Genomic DNA, 16,865 nt, shown 5'->3' with positions numbered 1-16,865 from the left:
TGCAAACACTTTCTCAAAAATCTTCATGTTTGTATATCAACTTCCACTTGTCCAAATTAACAGAAAAATATAAAGTACTCATTTCAAATCCTAAAAGAAATCATTTTAAACAGGAACTTGGTTGAATTCGAATATTTAATTTTCTGGTTGCCTGAGAGGACTATCTTGCCTGTGAGAAGAAATGCATAGTTTCAATCGAATAGTATGCAAATATGTATTGTGCTACTCAGTTCATTTGAATTTGGAAGAATAACTCCAACAAACTGCAGAATCCTCACATTATAATTAGTAAATATTTGGGATGTCTTGGCAGAGACATCAAACTTTGGGCAAAAAAGAACTGTTGAGTCATGTTAGCAGGTTAATGTATAGACGCTTGTGCTGCTGCCACCAATGCTGTTCTTCTGTAGATAGATGAAAATATTTAGCATTTTTACAGCTCTTTACACCTTCAGAGTACATTACAAGCACTAACTAATCCTTGCTGCAACACTGTGACATAGAAAATAATGAAACAGACATAGTTGTGATTTGTACAGGACCACATAGTGAGTCTGTCAGAGCAGTGATCATTTCTCTTCTTTATGCACAGGTATTTTCCTACATATTTCTCCAATCAAGGAAAAAAATTAATTATGCAGTTTTGATAAAAACAGTTTCTAAAAAGATTTCACTTCTTACTTTGTAATGCAGCACAATAATGCACATGAAGATAGAAACATTATAATTGAGACAGATACTCTTCTACGTTCTTCTGTGTGTGAGATAGTGTACTAAGGCAGTGTTGTACACAGAAGTTCACACAAATAAGTGTGCATTATAATTGACAGTATATTTGCATAATACAAATTAAGTGCTGTTTTAAAATGGATAAACAATTTTGAAAGTATTTTTACAGCCACTATTATTATTAATTGTATTTTTTTACAGCAGTATCTAAGGACTAACCGAGGATGAAGCTCCATTGTGCTTGGCACTGTGTCAACAGACAGAAGTAGACAGGCCTTTCCCCAAAGAGTTTATAATCTAAATAGATAAGACTGACACAGGACAGGGGAAAGGGGTGTAAAACAGAATGTGAAAACACAATTTCATATTGAAATAGTTTGTTCAGTTCTTTAACAAGCCCGGGCAGTGAAATATGGAATGACAAAGCCCTGCTGAAACTGTGCATGCTGAGGAAACATGATTGATTGAACCACCCAGGACTGGGCAACTGGGTACAGAAATATAATGGGGAAGATTGAATTAAAGGAATCAAACTCTATTAATTACTACCAAGTCTTCAATATTGTTTTTCCATATAAACAATGCCATGTTATATACAAAATTTTAAAAGAGCATTTGGAACAAATTCTCGAATGAGCATGACAAAGCAAAATAGAAAGTTTTTGTTATAATAATTGTAAGTTTTACTTCCAGGATGCTTTATTGTATAACTGAAAAAATATTTAACTTGTGATTTTTTTTAACTCTTTTTTAAGACTAAGATGGATAACATCTGTGTGTTTTATATCTCTTCTCTATACACAGGCATATCAGGAATTGTGAGATCTTCCAGTCTAATACAGAGTTCTAAAACCATACTAACAGCTGGTAAGGACATCTGCCATTATATACAAATGAGTCTTTTGGTTTCAGAAAGTACAAATTTTAAGACCTCAAGCTCTCTCTGTTACAGAAGTTAAAATTATAGACTTTTTGGTCTTGGGAAACAGAGAAGCCACTGGAAACTTTCACTAGTAATTGCCTCTCTATTTTCTATAATTATTGGGAAATCATAAAAAGACAAAGAGAATCTGAAATGGGGTGTGGTGGGGATGTGATATTAAAAAAATATATTACTTTAGAGTTCTGCTCTGTAGGGCACTTGGCTAATTTGTACCGATACTCTGCTCTTCTTGTGAACTCCCATAAGGAGTAAAATTCCTTTAGAATTCCCTCAGGATTTCTACACATGCGGGGAGAGCAGAATGAGAGTAGAGATTCGCAATGTAGACCAGAGGCTAGAATTTTTTCCCTAAAAATGATACTAAGCTAAGCATTGACTGACAGAAGTTTCAGACTACATGTAAAATAAATATTTTGCCATATCATGTTTCTGACGAATCTCTCTGACAGAAATCAGCATTAGATCCACCCACTAGGCAAAACTGCTCTATAGCTGGTGAGCCGCAGTTAAGAGACCAATACTTTCATGTTCTTAAAGGAGAAAGAAAATAAGTGAACTATCTTAGAAAAGGAGTTCACTGATAAAAGCCACTTGAGAAAAGGCTTAACTCTGTTTAATATTCAAATTAAAAAGAGATACATTGGGCTGGGAAAGACCAGCTGATTGAGGGAAAATAATTGATTGGCTGTGGGGGAACACATGAAGATTGGGTGACTTTTCCTCCTTCATCGAAAAAACCTCATCACCGTCTCGATAGCTGGATACCCCATCCTGATGTGCTGCTACCTGTCTGCCTCCTACAGTGGATCTAATATGAAGATGTTCCAGATTAAAAAACTATTTACCTCACAGCTAATTTAGAGTGAAATATATTAGAGCCTAAGCTGTTACTGAGTCATCAAAGTAGCAGGGTAAGTTGGGCCCTCATTAAGCCAGGGTCACTGGTTGGCACATTGGAGCTTTTTCTAAATTTCACTTCAAGAAAAATTCTTACATTGCACAAAGTGGTGACTAGATGCAGGTTGTAGCTCAGATAAATGTCCCCTACCTTCCAAATGTAGATCGTATAAAAATTATGATGTTTATGGTTTAAGAAGTTGTTCTCCATACCACACAGTGAAGGATTGACTTTCCAGAGCTGTTATCCATCTTGACTCAGGGGCGCTGGAACAGGGGGAGCCAGGGGGCCGTAGCCCATTCACTTTTTACCTGTCGTAAAAGGGGAAGAGGTGGAACGGGACGTCGGGGAGAAGGGATGGGGTGGGGGCATGGTTCGGGTACCTGTGGACCCCACTTTTAGGGAGCATCAATCTTATGGCTATTCCAAATGTTATGCCTGTTGCTTGTCTAAAAGCAATGTGCTTTGCAGTGTTCAGGACCGTTACTATCTTACTTTGGCTAAAATAATTATAGAATAGAGATGATTGTACTATGTAGGTTGATGTGTTTTGTTTTTTTAAATCATGATGTTTTACAGTCCGTTTATAAAGTAACTCCTCACTTATCCTCATCTCAGTTAACATTGTTTCATTATGTTGCTGATCAGTCTTTGTTATGTTGCTTGTTTAAAGTTGTCTCAGTGCTGTTTGGCAGCCGCTTGCTTTGTCTACTGTTTGCAGGAAGAGCAGCCTGTTGGAGCTAGCTGGTGGGGGCTTGGAAGCAGGGTGGACCGGCTTCCCCCCTATCAGTTCATGTAAGCTCCCTCTTTGGCAGCGGCCCAGCAGGCTATCAATTGCCGGGCAGTTCAGCTGTCCCTACCCCCTCAGCTTTGTGCTGCCCCTGCCCCCTGCCTTGGAGCTGCTCCTGGGAGCCTCTTGCTTGCTGTGGAGGTTGGGGGGAGAGGTGCTAATGTCAGGGTGTCCCCCTTCTCCCGCTCCTGTACCCCAATCCCACAGAGCAAGGAGTGGGGCACGGCAGGGCTCAGGACAGAGGGAGCTTGATGGCAGCAGCTGCTGTCTCAACTTGCTGATCTGCTTAAAAAGGCAGTGTGCTTAGAGTTGGGTCAGCATACTTAAAGGGGCAATGCGTGTCTCTCTCATGAGCACATGGTATGTGTCTGTCTCTCTTGCGCACATGGTGTGCGTCTCACTCTTTCATACACATGCACACACTACTGATTAATACGTTAGTATTTTTAGATGTAAAAAACTGGCTTGTGAAGTTCAAATATGTCAAAAGAAGGAAATGCATCTGAAGCTAAGGAAAGATGGGCTTGAGGTTGAAGCTCAGGAATAGGAGTTGAAAGATCTGAAGTTGAATTCCTGCCTCTGAGATAGGCTTCCAGTGTGATTTTAGAGCAAGTCACCTAACCTTTCTGTGCTTCAATTTGCCTTTCTGTAAAAGAAAGGGTAACATTTAGCTACTTCTTGTAGCATTTGATCCATTCATCTTTGTAAAATACGTTGAGATCCACAGATGGCAGGTGCTATAGAAGTGCAAAATATTGTTTTTTAAACCTTCAAAAATGTCTCTGAATTTAGTGCTTGTGAAAGTTAGGTGACTGCCTGGGAGAATGAGACTGTTCGTATACAAACTGCTATAGTATGAGCCATGGGTGGCAGTGCAGGCTTCCTCCCATTGCACTACCTGAGTATCTACAACACCCCTCTCCCCCGCTACCATCGCCTCCTGCCCACCGGCAGCCCCGCTGATCAACGCCTCCCCATCCCTCCCTGCACCTCCGGATTAGCTGTTTCTTGGTGTGCAGGAGGCTCTGGGCGGGGGGAGTGGGAGGAGCGAGGGAAGGGGGCGTGAAGGAGTGGAGTGGGGGCAGGGCCTGTGGCTGAGCCAAGGGTTGAGTAGTGAGCACTCCCTGGCACATTAGAAAGTTGGCACCTGTAGCTCCAGCCCTGGAGTCATTGCCTATACAAGGAGTTGCATATTAACTTCTGAAGAGCTGCATGTGGCTCCGGAGCCACAGGTTGGCCACCCCGATCTACTCTCACCTGAAGGGACCCACCTCGGACAGTCCATTGGTGGTTCTTTCTCCATGCCTATTCAGCAGGCTACTTACAGGGATTTCTGTGATGTGGCTACCTGTGTCTTGGGACCCTAAAAACACATTATGAAGACTTGTTGTCTCTGTAATGCTTTCTGCTTTGTATGCCTGCATATGTTTTATCGATAGCTTGCAGACTTGCGGCCATCAGGAGCCATCTTGAGATCTGTTTTCTCACCTTCTTCTCTAATGTTGGTTTTGTGCCTAGATACACAGTATCATTAACTTAGTACCTTACCATAAACAACATTTTTGCTTTTTAACTAGCCAGTCATGTGGGATTACATTTATCCCTGAAAAAGTTGGTAACCCTCTCCACATTTCCATGTTACTTTTGGAAACGAAGGGTTAGGTGTGCTAGTTCAGGCCAAATAAAAATGAGCATGAAACTTTGCCTCAAACTTGAACCAAACCCAAACCCCAGTGAGTCTTGAAAGGTTTGCTTCTCTTTTCTTTCTTCCCTCCCCTTTTTCATACACCTCTTACCTAGTTCTTGCCAAAAGCAGAAGCACCAAAATAGGATTGATTTATTAGGATTACTGGCCTGCCTTAAAGTGTGCAGAGATGAGCCCTCCAGACTTTGGGAAGTTTGGATAAGGATCTGAACTTCTGGATGCCTACCAAAGTCACACATCTTGAGGTGTGGTCATTGTTAATTTTAACATCAGAGTGAATAGAACAATTTGAGGTCTCAAACCTGCCTGTCTATAAAAAGCATGTATCAGAAAAAGTGCTGTATCTCTGCAAAGTCTGCTTCTGAGCAGCTTTTCTAAACCACATTGCAATATGGAAGAAGTGCAGAATCCTTTTCTTCTTGTAGGCAGAGCTGGAAGAGCTGCCTGTATAGCTACGGTTGTGTGACATTTCCTAATGGAAGACCCTGTTTTCACTGGTTTATGACTGCCAAAGTTTAACTGTTGGGGCTGAAATCTCCCAGTTGGGTGTCTGTCTTAGGCTACAGTATTGGAAAGATTTCAGCTTCAGTGGTTCAGCCATTTCTGAGGGAAAATAGGTTGTTTTTAACCCTTTTACAAAAATTCTTTCAACCACTGAGTTGTGGGGCTCTAGCACTGCCATGCATTGATTCAGAGACTTGAAATTTATCAGAGGGGGTTGCAGTGGGGTCAGGGATTTGCCTTTTGCCCTCCCCAGGAAGATTCTACCAAATTTGCCAAGTTATGAACCTCTATAAAATGTCCATTTGCACATACTTAATGGAGACTTCTAGATGCTTGGGAGATTGTCTGCACTGAGCCTGCTCCATCTTGGGACTGCAGAGACTGAGTAGGGAGACTCTTGTGCTTTCAGAGCTCCTCCTACCTTTGCCCAGGCAGTGAGGAAGCTACTTGATTTAAATGCAGACAGGTGGGGAGGAATGGGAAGAATAGGAGCAGGGGGTTGCTGGAGCCAGAGGTTGGGAGGTAGCAGAGAGGGAGAAGGGTGGATAAGTGTATAGAAGCAGAGAGGGAGGGAGGCAGGAGCCTGGGGTGTGTGAAGGAGGTAGGGTTGGATAGAAGCATAGAGGGAGGAGGGCAGAAGCTGGGGGACATAGGGGCAATAGGATAAGTGACTATTACAGCTATTCCCTTCCAGAACCTGAAAATAAACCCAGGAATCATGAGTCTCTGCATTCCTCTCCTGTTTGCAAATACTTGTCAAACCCACTGGCAATGTGTATCATCCCCTTCTAGAGATGGTCCACATAGCAGGAGTAGGCTGTTATCCTCTCAGTTCCTCCATGAGCTCAAGTGGTATGGATATAAAGGTCTGAACCCTTCTGCTGACCCAAGTTGGGGCCAGTGTGGTTCTACATGATAATTTTTGTTTGTTTATTAAAGGCATATAGGAAATTAAATTAAAAAAAGTTAAAAGAATGCTAAGGTTGCAAAGATAAGCATCAAAAGTCAGGAAATTCCAATTTAGGTTGCTGCTGGGGTTTTTTCCCCCACAGGACCCCTGCATCATTCAGTGATTGTGTAGTTACTCAGTTTTTCTTTGTATCTTCATGCAGTGTGTAGCTCCAGACCAAAACCTGCACTGCATACAAAATTATTAATTCCTCCTGGGCATTTGTTTCTGTGGTGTTCTCACCACTGTATCTTTGTGCTTCACAATTACTTTATCTTTATAACATCCCTCGGAGATGAGGTCGTGGTATTCTGCTTTTACAGCTTCAGAATGGAGGCAGGAAGGGAGGAAGGCCAAAAGTGTTAGGTGTTTCCTAATTTTGGGTGCCTAACTCGAGAGCCTGTATTTCCAGAATACTTAGCATTTTTATAGCACTTCATAGGTTTGAGCAAAGCTTCAGTCAACTTCAGTTGCAGCTGTGAGCACTAAGCACTTCTGCATATCTGACGCCAGGTGTCTCACCTTGTGTTCCTCTTCACTGTCTGGAATGTCCAATTCAAGGCCACTTATGAAAGTTTTGGCTTAAGTGCCATCACACGGGAACACTGTGGCAGCACAGAAGTAGAATTCAATTCTCAAGGATGGTATTCAACTGGCTAAACCTTGAGACTCCTGTATCTTCCTACAATCCTCTAACTCATTGCACCGCTTCCAAATTCTGCAGCAAAGGGCAGGGGTCCTACGGACAAGAGTTTCTTTCACTACATAGCCTGGATTCATACCCAGAAAACCGTCCATCTTGTGCACTGAACTGAGGTAGAGGTTCTATAGGGGAAAAAGTCATACATAAGCATGGAATTAAAGGGTAACAAGGGGACCAGATTAAGGTTGCCACGGGATATTTCATAATGTCAGAGTGCTTGACTTCGCAACCTTAACTTTCTTTTAGCATAAGTTTGTAGATGTAATAAATATTTAGTTTACATTTGTATCATGCCAAATCTCTCCTGGAGTTCAGGAAAGAATGTTTTTTCATTTGCCCTTGAAATTAAATATTAATAGAATTATTTGCTTATTACTACGGATTTATATTTTCTTCCAAGTGTGAGGCTCAGGAAATCTTTGTGATTGTTCCATCGATCTGAAGGCTTGCAGTGTGAAGTTTCATAAATACTTTAGATATATGCTGCTAGTGGATGGTCACTAATACATGCATGTAAGTGTGTGGGACTCACCCCTGCTGCGCCTCCTGCTGGTTTCTTCCAGAATTAGACCTGCCAGCCCCCTTGTAGCACCTTCTGCAGGCCAGTATCCCATTGCTGCTTGGCCCCCTGTGTCATTCCCTGGACTCCGGTGCCCCTTTATCTGGGGTGCTGCCCGCTGGCGGTACACTCCTCAGTCTCAGGGTCTCCCATCCCCAGGGAACCCCCATCCCTGCCTCACCTCAGTCGTAGGCTACTGCCAGTCACCAACTAGCCTCTGGTCCCTGGGGCAGACTGTAGTATAAGCCACTCATCACAGGCAAGGGGTTTTTGGACCTACAGCCTTTCTCTGCAATCCAGTACCTCCAGGGGGCCTTGGACAAGGCCCGGCAGCCTGGGGAGTTGACCTCCTGGAGCTCACTATAGAGTGAGGCAGTAAAATGCCTCACTCTAGGTACTCTGAGCTTCCCAGCAGCCAGCCAGCCCCCCCCCCCCCCCGAAAGCAGAGAGAGACTGACTGCTCCTGGTTCACTGCCCTCTTATAAGGGCTAACTAAGGCCTGATTGGGGTGTGGCCCAGCTGTGGCTACTTCCCCAATCAGGCCAGGTTTTCCCCCACCACAGCCCTCTCCCAGGAGTGTTTTAAGCCTTTCAGGGCAGGAGCAGGGTTACTGCCCCATTACAATGCACTTCAGAATGTCTAATCTGTACTGCTTAATATTTAAAAAGGAGTGACTTCTGTTTATTTTATCTCTGACCAGTTCATTTTCTTATTTATTGAGGTACAATCCATAGCGGTGCAGTTGTTTTAATAGTACAATACAACAAATTTGTTCTAGGGACAGGCCTTAGAGAGTTGAGTTCATTTTAATTCAGTTACACCTAAAGATACTGATTCTGTTACTCTTTTCCTTACCAAAGGTATCTCTTTTTAAACTCTAATTCTCCTAAGAAGACTTTGAACTAGTACAGATGTGAAAAAGTGTTATGGATCTTCGCTTATGTATGCAACTGTTCCATTGTAGTCCACACCCTTCTTTCTCACACAGTCCTGTTGAAGTGATACTGGCAAGCATATAGATGAGTGGCAATGCCAGCCATTGAATCAATGGTTTGAAGCTCTTCATTCATTTTCCTTGTATTCCTGGCAACCATGTTAGCAAGGCCTGATGTCTGGAATCTCATCCCTAGTACATTTGTGTAACATTGATGTTAATTTTTCCTACCGTCATGCTAACTGAAAGCCAGTGATTGGTAGTTCAGACTTTAGAAAAGGAGATAATGTATCAATACTCCAGAAGCTTCCAGATAATCACTAAATAATGTTTAATTAGTACAATTAGTAAAGAATATTTGTTGCTTTTTTAATAGTCTTGCTGCTTTAAAAAGGAAACTGTGGATCCTAAAACACCTACAGTCCAGCCTTTAACAAGCTAATCTATACCATACTATTAAAGTGAGAGTAATTTATATCCAGGGTGGTGGTCATTACTTAGCTGGCACATTGTTTGTTTGCTAACATTATTTGGCAGAGTACACAGTCATAACAAAGAATTTCAACCCACCTAACAGGACTGTCCTTCATCTATCTCGGCCAGTGTGGTTTTCAAATTGAGCTTGAGCTCTGTATTTTTGTTTGTTGTTAAATGCCCTATTTAGCTTTTGAAAATGTGCCTGTATAATTTCTGAAGTCTGTGTGGAGATTTCTGGTCTGTTTTCTATTAGAGATGGCACCATCATTTGATTTATTTTTCCTCCTGGCTGGAGTCTGTATAGTCTTGTGGAACTGAAAACTTCGAAAGTTTTATATTTAGTTGCTCTTAAGGAGCAATTGTATGTTGATATTTTTGAGTTTGGAAACTATCTGAAATAAAATCACACTTCATCATTATATTGATGGCAATTAAAAATTGAGAGAGAGGTTTCTGGGAGACAAATATACATTCTATTGAATGTTGACAAATACATGTCAGTTAGCTATACCAAGGGACTCTTCTGCTTCTGCTTTTCATTTTATTTCACTCTCAAGGACTGGGTGAGGGTTAATAGGTAAAATATTGCAAACTAAATAATCTCTGTTTCTGAAGTTCCATTGTAGTCCACACACATGCTTGAGTGTTGTCCTAAATAAGAGATGCTTTCTGAGAATTGGAAACTAAATTTGCCTCATGTTTTATGGAGGCTTTGCTGTATTTATGTGCATTCAACCTTTATATGTTGACATCCATTGTTTGGTGCAGTGGCTGTTAACCAGACAAGAGCAAATATTAATCACTGCTCCACTTCACTGTAAATGCAGCTGTTTAATAGTGCCGTGGCTCTCAACCAGGAGTGTGTGTACGGGGGGTACACACAAGTCTTCCAGAGGTACATCAACTCATCTTGATATTTGCCTAGTTTTACATCAAGCTGCATAAAAAGCACTAGCAAAGTCAGTACAAACTAAAATTTCATATAGACAATGACTTGCTTATACTGCTGTATGCACTATGCACTGAAATGTAAGTAATAGAAAGTAAGCATTTTTTCAGTAATAGTTGCTGTTACACTTTTTTGTACTTGTATGTCTGATTTTGTAAGCAGGTAGTTTTTAGGTGAGGTGAAACTTGGGCATACGCAAGACAAATCAGACTCCTGAAAGGGGTACAGTAGTCTGGAAAGGTTGAGAGCCGCTGTGATAGTGCATACGTTAATCCTGAACATGAGTACATGACTGGAAGTGAAGAATACCCCCTCCACTGTAGCTACAGGGGAAGTTTGGGAAAGTGGCTTAATTTCAACATTCCAGAATATTTGGGCTAACCCCTTACTCTTACAAAAAATTGATACGGGATCCTTAATGACCAGAAGCTCTTACAACCTCTTATGGCTCAATCCCTAAAAACGTTTGCAGTTGTGTATGTCCATGTGCATTATTTTAAGTCTTCTGCATCATCTGGTGGAAAAATTTAAGGGGGAAGGAGGGAGACCTACTCACCAAGTAATCGTGGATTCATATTAAAAGCTGAAAGACACTTGTTGTCCAAGTGCTCACGAGTATGTCTTCAAACAGATTCTGAAACGAGGGTAGAATTGTGACCATTAACTTTTACTACAGATGTGACTCATCACCCAGAGGGCTGTTATAAGAGGTTGGCTATATGCAAGAACCTGCATTTTGTTTGTAACATGATGGGTTGGGATTACATAAGATTCCAGTCTCAAGGCTCAAGTGGGTGGGGTTCATTAGAGTGCTCACTGGAGGGAGAATATTAAGAAAATCTCTTAATGTTCAACAGCTGCAAGCGGCTGTACTGGTTGGCAAGCAGATCCAACTGGCTTTTCTGACTGCAGTGCCAATACAGCAAAGGAGCCCTGCAGGGATATAACAACTGCTTTACTGCTGATACTCCACTTGCCATACTGTTGTTACAGTGAGAATACATTGATTTCATTGGAATGGCAGAACATAATTTTTACATACAGCAACTTCAGTATTACAGGTTTGTGTTTTCTTGGTGTATGGTACCCTAGTAGCTTGGGCAGTAGTCAACAGGGTCATATTTTTTTTAGGCGATTTTAATATTATTTGGGACAGGAACTATCTTTTTTTCTGTTTTACTGTGCCTAGTGCAATGGAGTCCTATCCATGACCGAAGCTCCTAGATGGTACCATAATGCAAATAACAGATTAGTTTTCATTTATTTTTCTTGACTGCAGTACTCTAGAGTCTATATGCATGCAACTATTTATATTTTAATTTGAAAAGTATTGTGTATGGTATGTATGATACATGTTCCAAACAAAGTTCTGTGTTAATGTTTGGGTTGAACAGTTAGGTACTCAAGTGAATAATGCAAAAATTAAGATTGCATGCACATCCTTAACTCAACCTTTTCTGCATGACCATTATTATAGTTTTTAATGACACAATTCCATTGTTTCTGTGATTTATCATACTTTTTCTACAGTGTTTATTACTCAAGTAATAACTTGTAACTGTTTGTATCTACACTTGCACTTCTTTCATTATATTAATTGTCCAGTATTTCTTTGACTTAAAATATTATTTAAAATACTTTTATATGAAATTGATTACCACTTAAGGTATATTTTAATAATTGAATGAGATGTAAATCATCTTCTTTTCACCTTTCCAAAGATGCTATTCAGTGGATGATAGCTTTAACTCTGAATCTAAGTTGCTTATCTGTGTCAGCAAGCTGTCACTCTTCTGTTATACTGAAGTATGTTTAGCAAATATGGTTAAATGACTTTAATGGACTTTGTTAGACTGGCATACAGAGTAGTGCACAGTTCTGCATGATGATGTGCATACATAAGTTTGTAGAAAAGGTAGTATATAGTTTAGAGTACATTTTGATGCATACGTACAGGGGGGCAGAACTATAGTTGTGCAGCCTTAAAATCTTGATTTTCAGACTTCTGAGTGCTTACCCCTGTAACTTCACTGTTCTGATTGTAATGTAGGGAATTTATTGTATTTTTTTAAACAAAAAACTTGGGGGAGGAGGTTAAAGCATACGTAAAAAACTTCACTCTCTGGGACCTCAAAGCTCTGGCTTGCCAAAAATGAGCAATACTTTGTTTTAAATTTCATAATTTGGTACAGTATGGTTAAACACAGCAGAACATCATGTCCCTTTCATTAGGCCCAAAAGAGAGGACCCCTCTTCTGCAAACTTTAGGAACTCAGTAACTAAAGGTGCATCTTGCAAAGTACACAGAAATAGACCCTCAGCCCTTCACACTCAGAATGTGCACACGTACTGAGGCAATGGCTACTTTAGATTTCTGGCTCAACCCTTGCACACCTTCATGAAAACTAGCCATGCGTGCAGGTGCAATGTCCTTCCTTAAACACGTAATGAAGAAGTGATATGCAGCATTCTACTCCAAAAAGCTCAAATCAGAACAAATTTTTACTGCAATACTCAGAGGCACTTTTCCTCAGAGAGCTATTACCTTGCCAAATTTCATCTTTCAGTTCATGGCTCTTTCAACTGCAGGACTGTTTTAAGAGAAAAGTTCAAGATTTTTTTTTATATTGGGAGAAGCATAATTTTTTTATTCAGGTCCTAATCATCTTCTCGACCTCTGCCCCAATAGCTGGTAGTCCTAGCTGGTTGGACTTAGGATCCCCTCTCAGGGCTGGCCTACACTACAGGGGGAAATTGATCTTAGATATGCAACTTCAGCTACGTGAATAACGTAGCTGAAGTCGAATATCTAAGATTGGATTACTCACCCGTCCTCACCACGTGGGATTGATGTCCACGGCTCCCCTTGTCGATTACGCAACTCCGTCGGGGTTGGTGGAGTTCCGGAATCGATATAAGCGCGCTCGGGGATCGATATATCGCGTCTAGATGAGACGCGATATATCGATCCCCGAGCAATCGATTTTAACCCACCGATATGGCGGGTAGTCTAGACGTAGCCTCAGTTGTCAGCTAGTGACGGCCCTGGCCCCTCAGCTCCCTGCTCTGACTTCCCCAGACAGTCCTTTTAGTGTTCGGCTCTGCCTTTGCTGGGCCAGCATGTTCTGCTGCATTACTTATGGTCTCCATCAACTTTTTGGCATCCACTCCCATGTCGTCATGTTCTCCTAATCAGCAGAACTCATGCAGTGGGTGACGGAGAGAAGAGACACGGCAATGCTTGACAAGCTGTTCAACAGGTATATGCAATGCAAATGCCTCCTGAGTTATCACTGCAGGTATCTTCAGAAGTGTTAGGAGTAACAGGCTGTAACTTGGTCTCCTGGCCTAATCAGATATGTTTGCCTACATATATACTATTATAACTTCACAGTCCTTTACTCATTTTGACTCTTATTGTCATCAGAAGACTTCCAGGTGAACAGTACCTACCCTGCCTTGAATCATGCATTATCATTCTTAGCTGTTGCTATCCACAGAATTTGTCAATTTTGCTTCTCACGTGCCATCAGCCTCTATTAGCTACTATATCATGAACCTGTCAAGAAAATGAAAAGTTAGCTATCTGTTGTTGCAATACAAATAGCCTTTGGTCACTTTTCCAGGGAAGTACTTTATCTGGAGATTTGCTTAAGGCTTTCTCAAGGATTAAATAGTTGTTTCTCTTCCTAAGTTCTGCCTGTCTTGTTTTTTTTCCTTAGGGTTCAAGAAATCAGTGACTTACAGTATGAAGAAAATGTATAAAATGACAAAAGGATGTCTGAGGAAGACTTCCTGATGTCCAAGTTTTGTACATACTATGTATAGGTAAATAAACAGATCTCTTTTTCTCTGAAAATATTGTGCAATTGGTACCTGTTGCTTTACCTACCTACATAAACTGTGGATAGGTGGCAATAATTATACTATGTGTATACAACTACTTTCTCACATGGGGTGCGGACCCCACTGGGTGCAGATATTTTGCTAAAGGCTGAGGGAATTCATTTCCAAGTATACTTAAGGTTTTCCTGCATATGTTAGAGATTCGACTCTGAAATACATTTGCCAGAAATGCTTGTTTGCACATCTGAAAGCAAAAAAATAAGTCCTGTATGTTTGATAGAATCTGGACTATTTTGGAAAAGAAAACTTTCTTCTCAAGCTTTGTCCTGTTCTCATCTCCAGCCTCTTCTGAGGAGTTTACAGAATTGTGGGGTCCAGCTGAGTTTTAACTAGATATTAAAACTTTCCCCATACAATGCTTTATTTTTTACATTAAATCCATTTGAGCATACATGTATTTTAAGAGTGCAATATTACTCTGTAACCCTTCTGCAGAGTGGGATCCATCAAGAATACATTTTTCTCTCCCACAACCCAGAAAATACTTAATGAGAGAGAAGCATTTTGGAGGATATATTTCACTGTCTGTGCCATGTCTGGGAGCATAGGTAACTGAAGAGTTACAAGCTGGTAAGGTATCTTAAAGGTCAGCCATTCTTGGCAATCCTTTTAGTTGACAGCAACATAACTCACAACCAAGTAGTGGCAGGGAGGTTATATTTCAAAACAAGGTCAATTTTCATTAAGCTTCTGGTCCAGTAATGTGTAAGTTATGCAATATATTTTAAGTGTTCTGCACTACCAACTCACAAAGTACTTTAAAATCAGCCTGGTTAAAATCATGGAAATTTTTGTTTGTTACAGTATAAACTAATTGATTAATGTAAACTGTAAAATGTGTGTGAAAATACTGGCCATAAGAATAGAACCTATTCTCCTCCAATTAATCAGATCAGCTTTACAAAAGATTCAACTACCATATTCCTATTACTTGTCAATAAGTAATTAAAGATGCCGTCACTGGAGGCATTGACCTTTTAATGTAAAGAGAATTTTTGATATGGTGTATTAGGAGTATCTGCTGTAGATAACGGGAATGTTTGAGAATACCTTTTTCTCTTTGGATCAAGTGGCTTTACTTACTTATCCAAAAATGGCTTTTCTTAACAGGTGTTCTCCATATGAAGGATCTTGACAGAGGCATCCTTTTTCTCACAATTTGATCTGGTTTTAAAGCCAGTGGCAGTTGCAATAAGGGAAAAACAATAATATAAAGAGGTTAGGAATTTAAAAGTAACTTTCCTACAGACTATATCTTTTTGTTGCATGACCTTAATTTCTGAAATTTATCATTTGATTTCATTTAATTGGAAGTTTTAAGAAAATCTTAAATTACAAAAAGAATTGAGGGTGTAAAACCAGCTGTTACCTAGTTCCAAGGAGTAATTTAAGCATATCATGCAGCTTGGAAATTTGAGTAGGAAGCTGAGGAAATAACATATTGTAACATGGCTCATTAATTCAGTTCTGCTTTCATCACCATTGAACAGATGTTACAATCTATGATTTTAAAATCCTAAAGTGGTTCAGTTTTAAATCTAGAGTCAGTAAATAAAACGAGATTGTTCCACTGAAAGCTTTATTGGAATAAGACTGGTAATACAGTGAATATCCTCCCAAAGCCATGTTCCTATTAACCGCCTTTCCTATATGTATATTCCTAGCATTTTGTCACCCATCAGTAGTTGGTTACAAATCTTGGAATAGGGTCAAGGAAACTGGACAAACATTTCTGTAGAATGTGTACTTTTTGATAGTGGTAGGCTTTAGGTTTCCAAACTTTCAGGAATACAATGTGTTAGGCTAAAATGTCCATATTGATTGTTTCGGGGGGGGAAAAAGGTAGAGAGTGGCTGAAAACCCATTCCATCCATGAGTTGCCAACATTATAATAGTAAGTCTCTGCTTCATACTATTAGGTATGTTAGAGAGGCTCAGAAAGTTTGGTTTGCAGCTGCTTCTGTACCCTGTGGAGAAAGACCATGAATCAGTAAGTCTAGGATATTCAGAAATGCAAGAGAAAAGTGAAACTGGGAAAACAGGTCAGTCTCCAAGCACAAAGAAAAAGAATATCATCCCCACATAACAGGTGAAAGGTACTCTCATCCTTGCATCACCTTTAAATAGAAAATAATTGGCACTCCTTTTAACTGTGGCATATTCTGCAACAAAAGTTATTCAGATTAGGAAACAGTTGTATATCTAGATCTAGCATTGTGATTCAGGGGTAGTAAGAGGACAAAGTCCCCTCTCTGAAGAGTTCACAATCTAAGTAAGTGGCATACACAAGGAGGATGGGGTTGAGATGTAACAAAAGACAACCCAGTGGAGCTAGGACACATAACTAGTTAGTTCCTCAGGTTTTTGTTGGATGTTTTGGGGGGCAGGGGGTGGTGGTAAAAAATAAAGGTTCTGCTTGATAGCCTGCTAGTCTTGTGTACAAAATATCACTTATCTTAACCAAAAATAGATATGGAACAAATACTTGAATAATCCCACAAATTATGTATTTTGGAGTAAAATGAGTACAAATTTTCTGAAATCAATTGCTGATTTAAGAATGAGGCTTATTCTTATTCAGCAAATTCTTTTAAGAATGTTGGACACCATTCAGAATGGCAAAGGCAGGAATAGGAGATAATGGCAAGACAAATGCAAGCCTACTTCCTATGTTGTTTAGATATCCTGAAGTATGATGTTGGAGGGCTAGATGAGCGTGTAATCACCCCACTGGAAAGTTAAGTCCCAATTTGACAGTGTGCTGATGAGCCATCCTGCATTCCATTAAAGTGGAGGAAGTGCACCAGCCTGCAGGATTT

The 16,865-nt window shown here is 40.3% G+C and overlaps 1 protein-coding gene across 6 annotated transcripts in view; it reads left to right on the top strand.

The window, feature by feature from the left end:
• The window catches only part of TAMM41 (TAM41 mitochondrial translocator assembly and maintenance homolog), a 33,679-nt gene extending 17,492 nt beyond the window's left edge, over positions 1-16,187 (top strand). The window contains exons 7-9 of one of the 6 annotated variants that reach the window (XR_004001266.1): positions 1,534-1,596; positions 13,863-14,616; positions 15,157-16,187. Coding sequence is in view for 5 of the 6 variants with exons in the window: in XM_030569586.1 (XP_030425446.1) it covers positions 1,534-1,596; positions 10,998-11,281 (347 nt within the window). In the remaining variant the exon portion in view is untranslated. Of the gene's footprint in view, positions 1-1,533; positions 1,597-10,997; positions 11,673-13,862 lie in introns of those variants that run through there. The other 5 variants (XM_030569590.1, XM_030569589.1, XM_030569588.1 and 2 more) reach the window with 5 other exon arrangements.
• The last annotated feature ends 678 nt before the right edge of the window (positions 16,188-16,865 follow it).

Source organism: Gopherus evgoodei, chromosome 7, assembly GCF_007399415.2.
Source record: "Gopherus evgoodei ecotype Sinaloan lineage chromosome 7, rGopEvg1_v1.p, whole genome shotgun sequence".
NCBI classification, from domain to species: Eukaryota; Metazoa; Chordata; order Testudines; family Testudinidae; genus Gopherus; species Gopherus evgoodei.
Note: the sequence above shows the minus strand (reverse complement) of the source record. Positions and strands in the feature narration are given on the sequence as shown.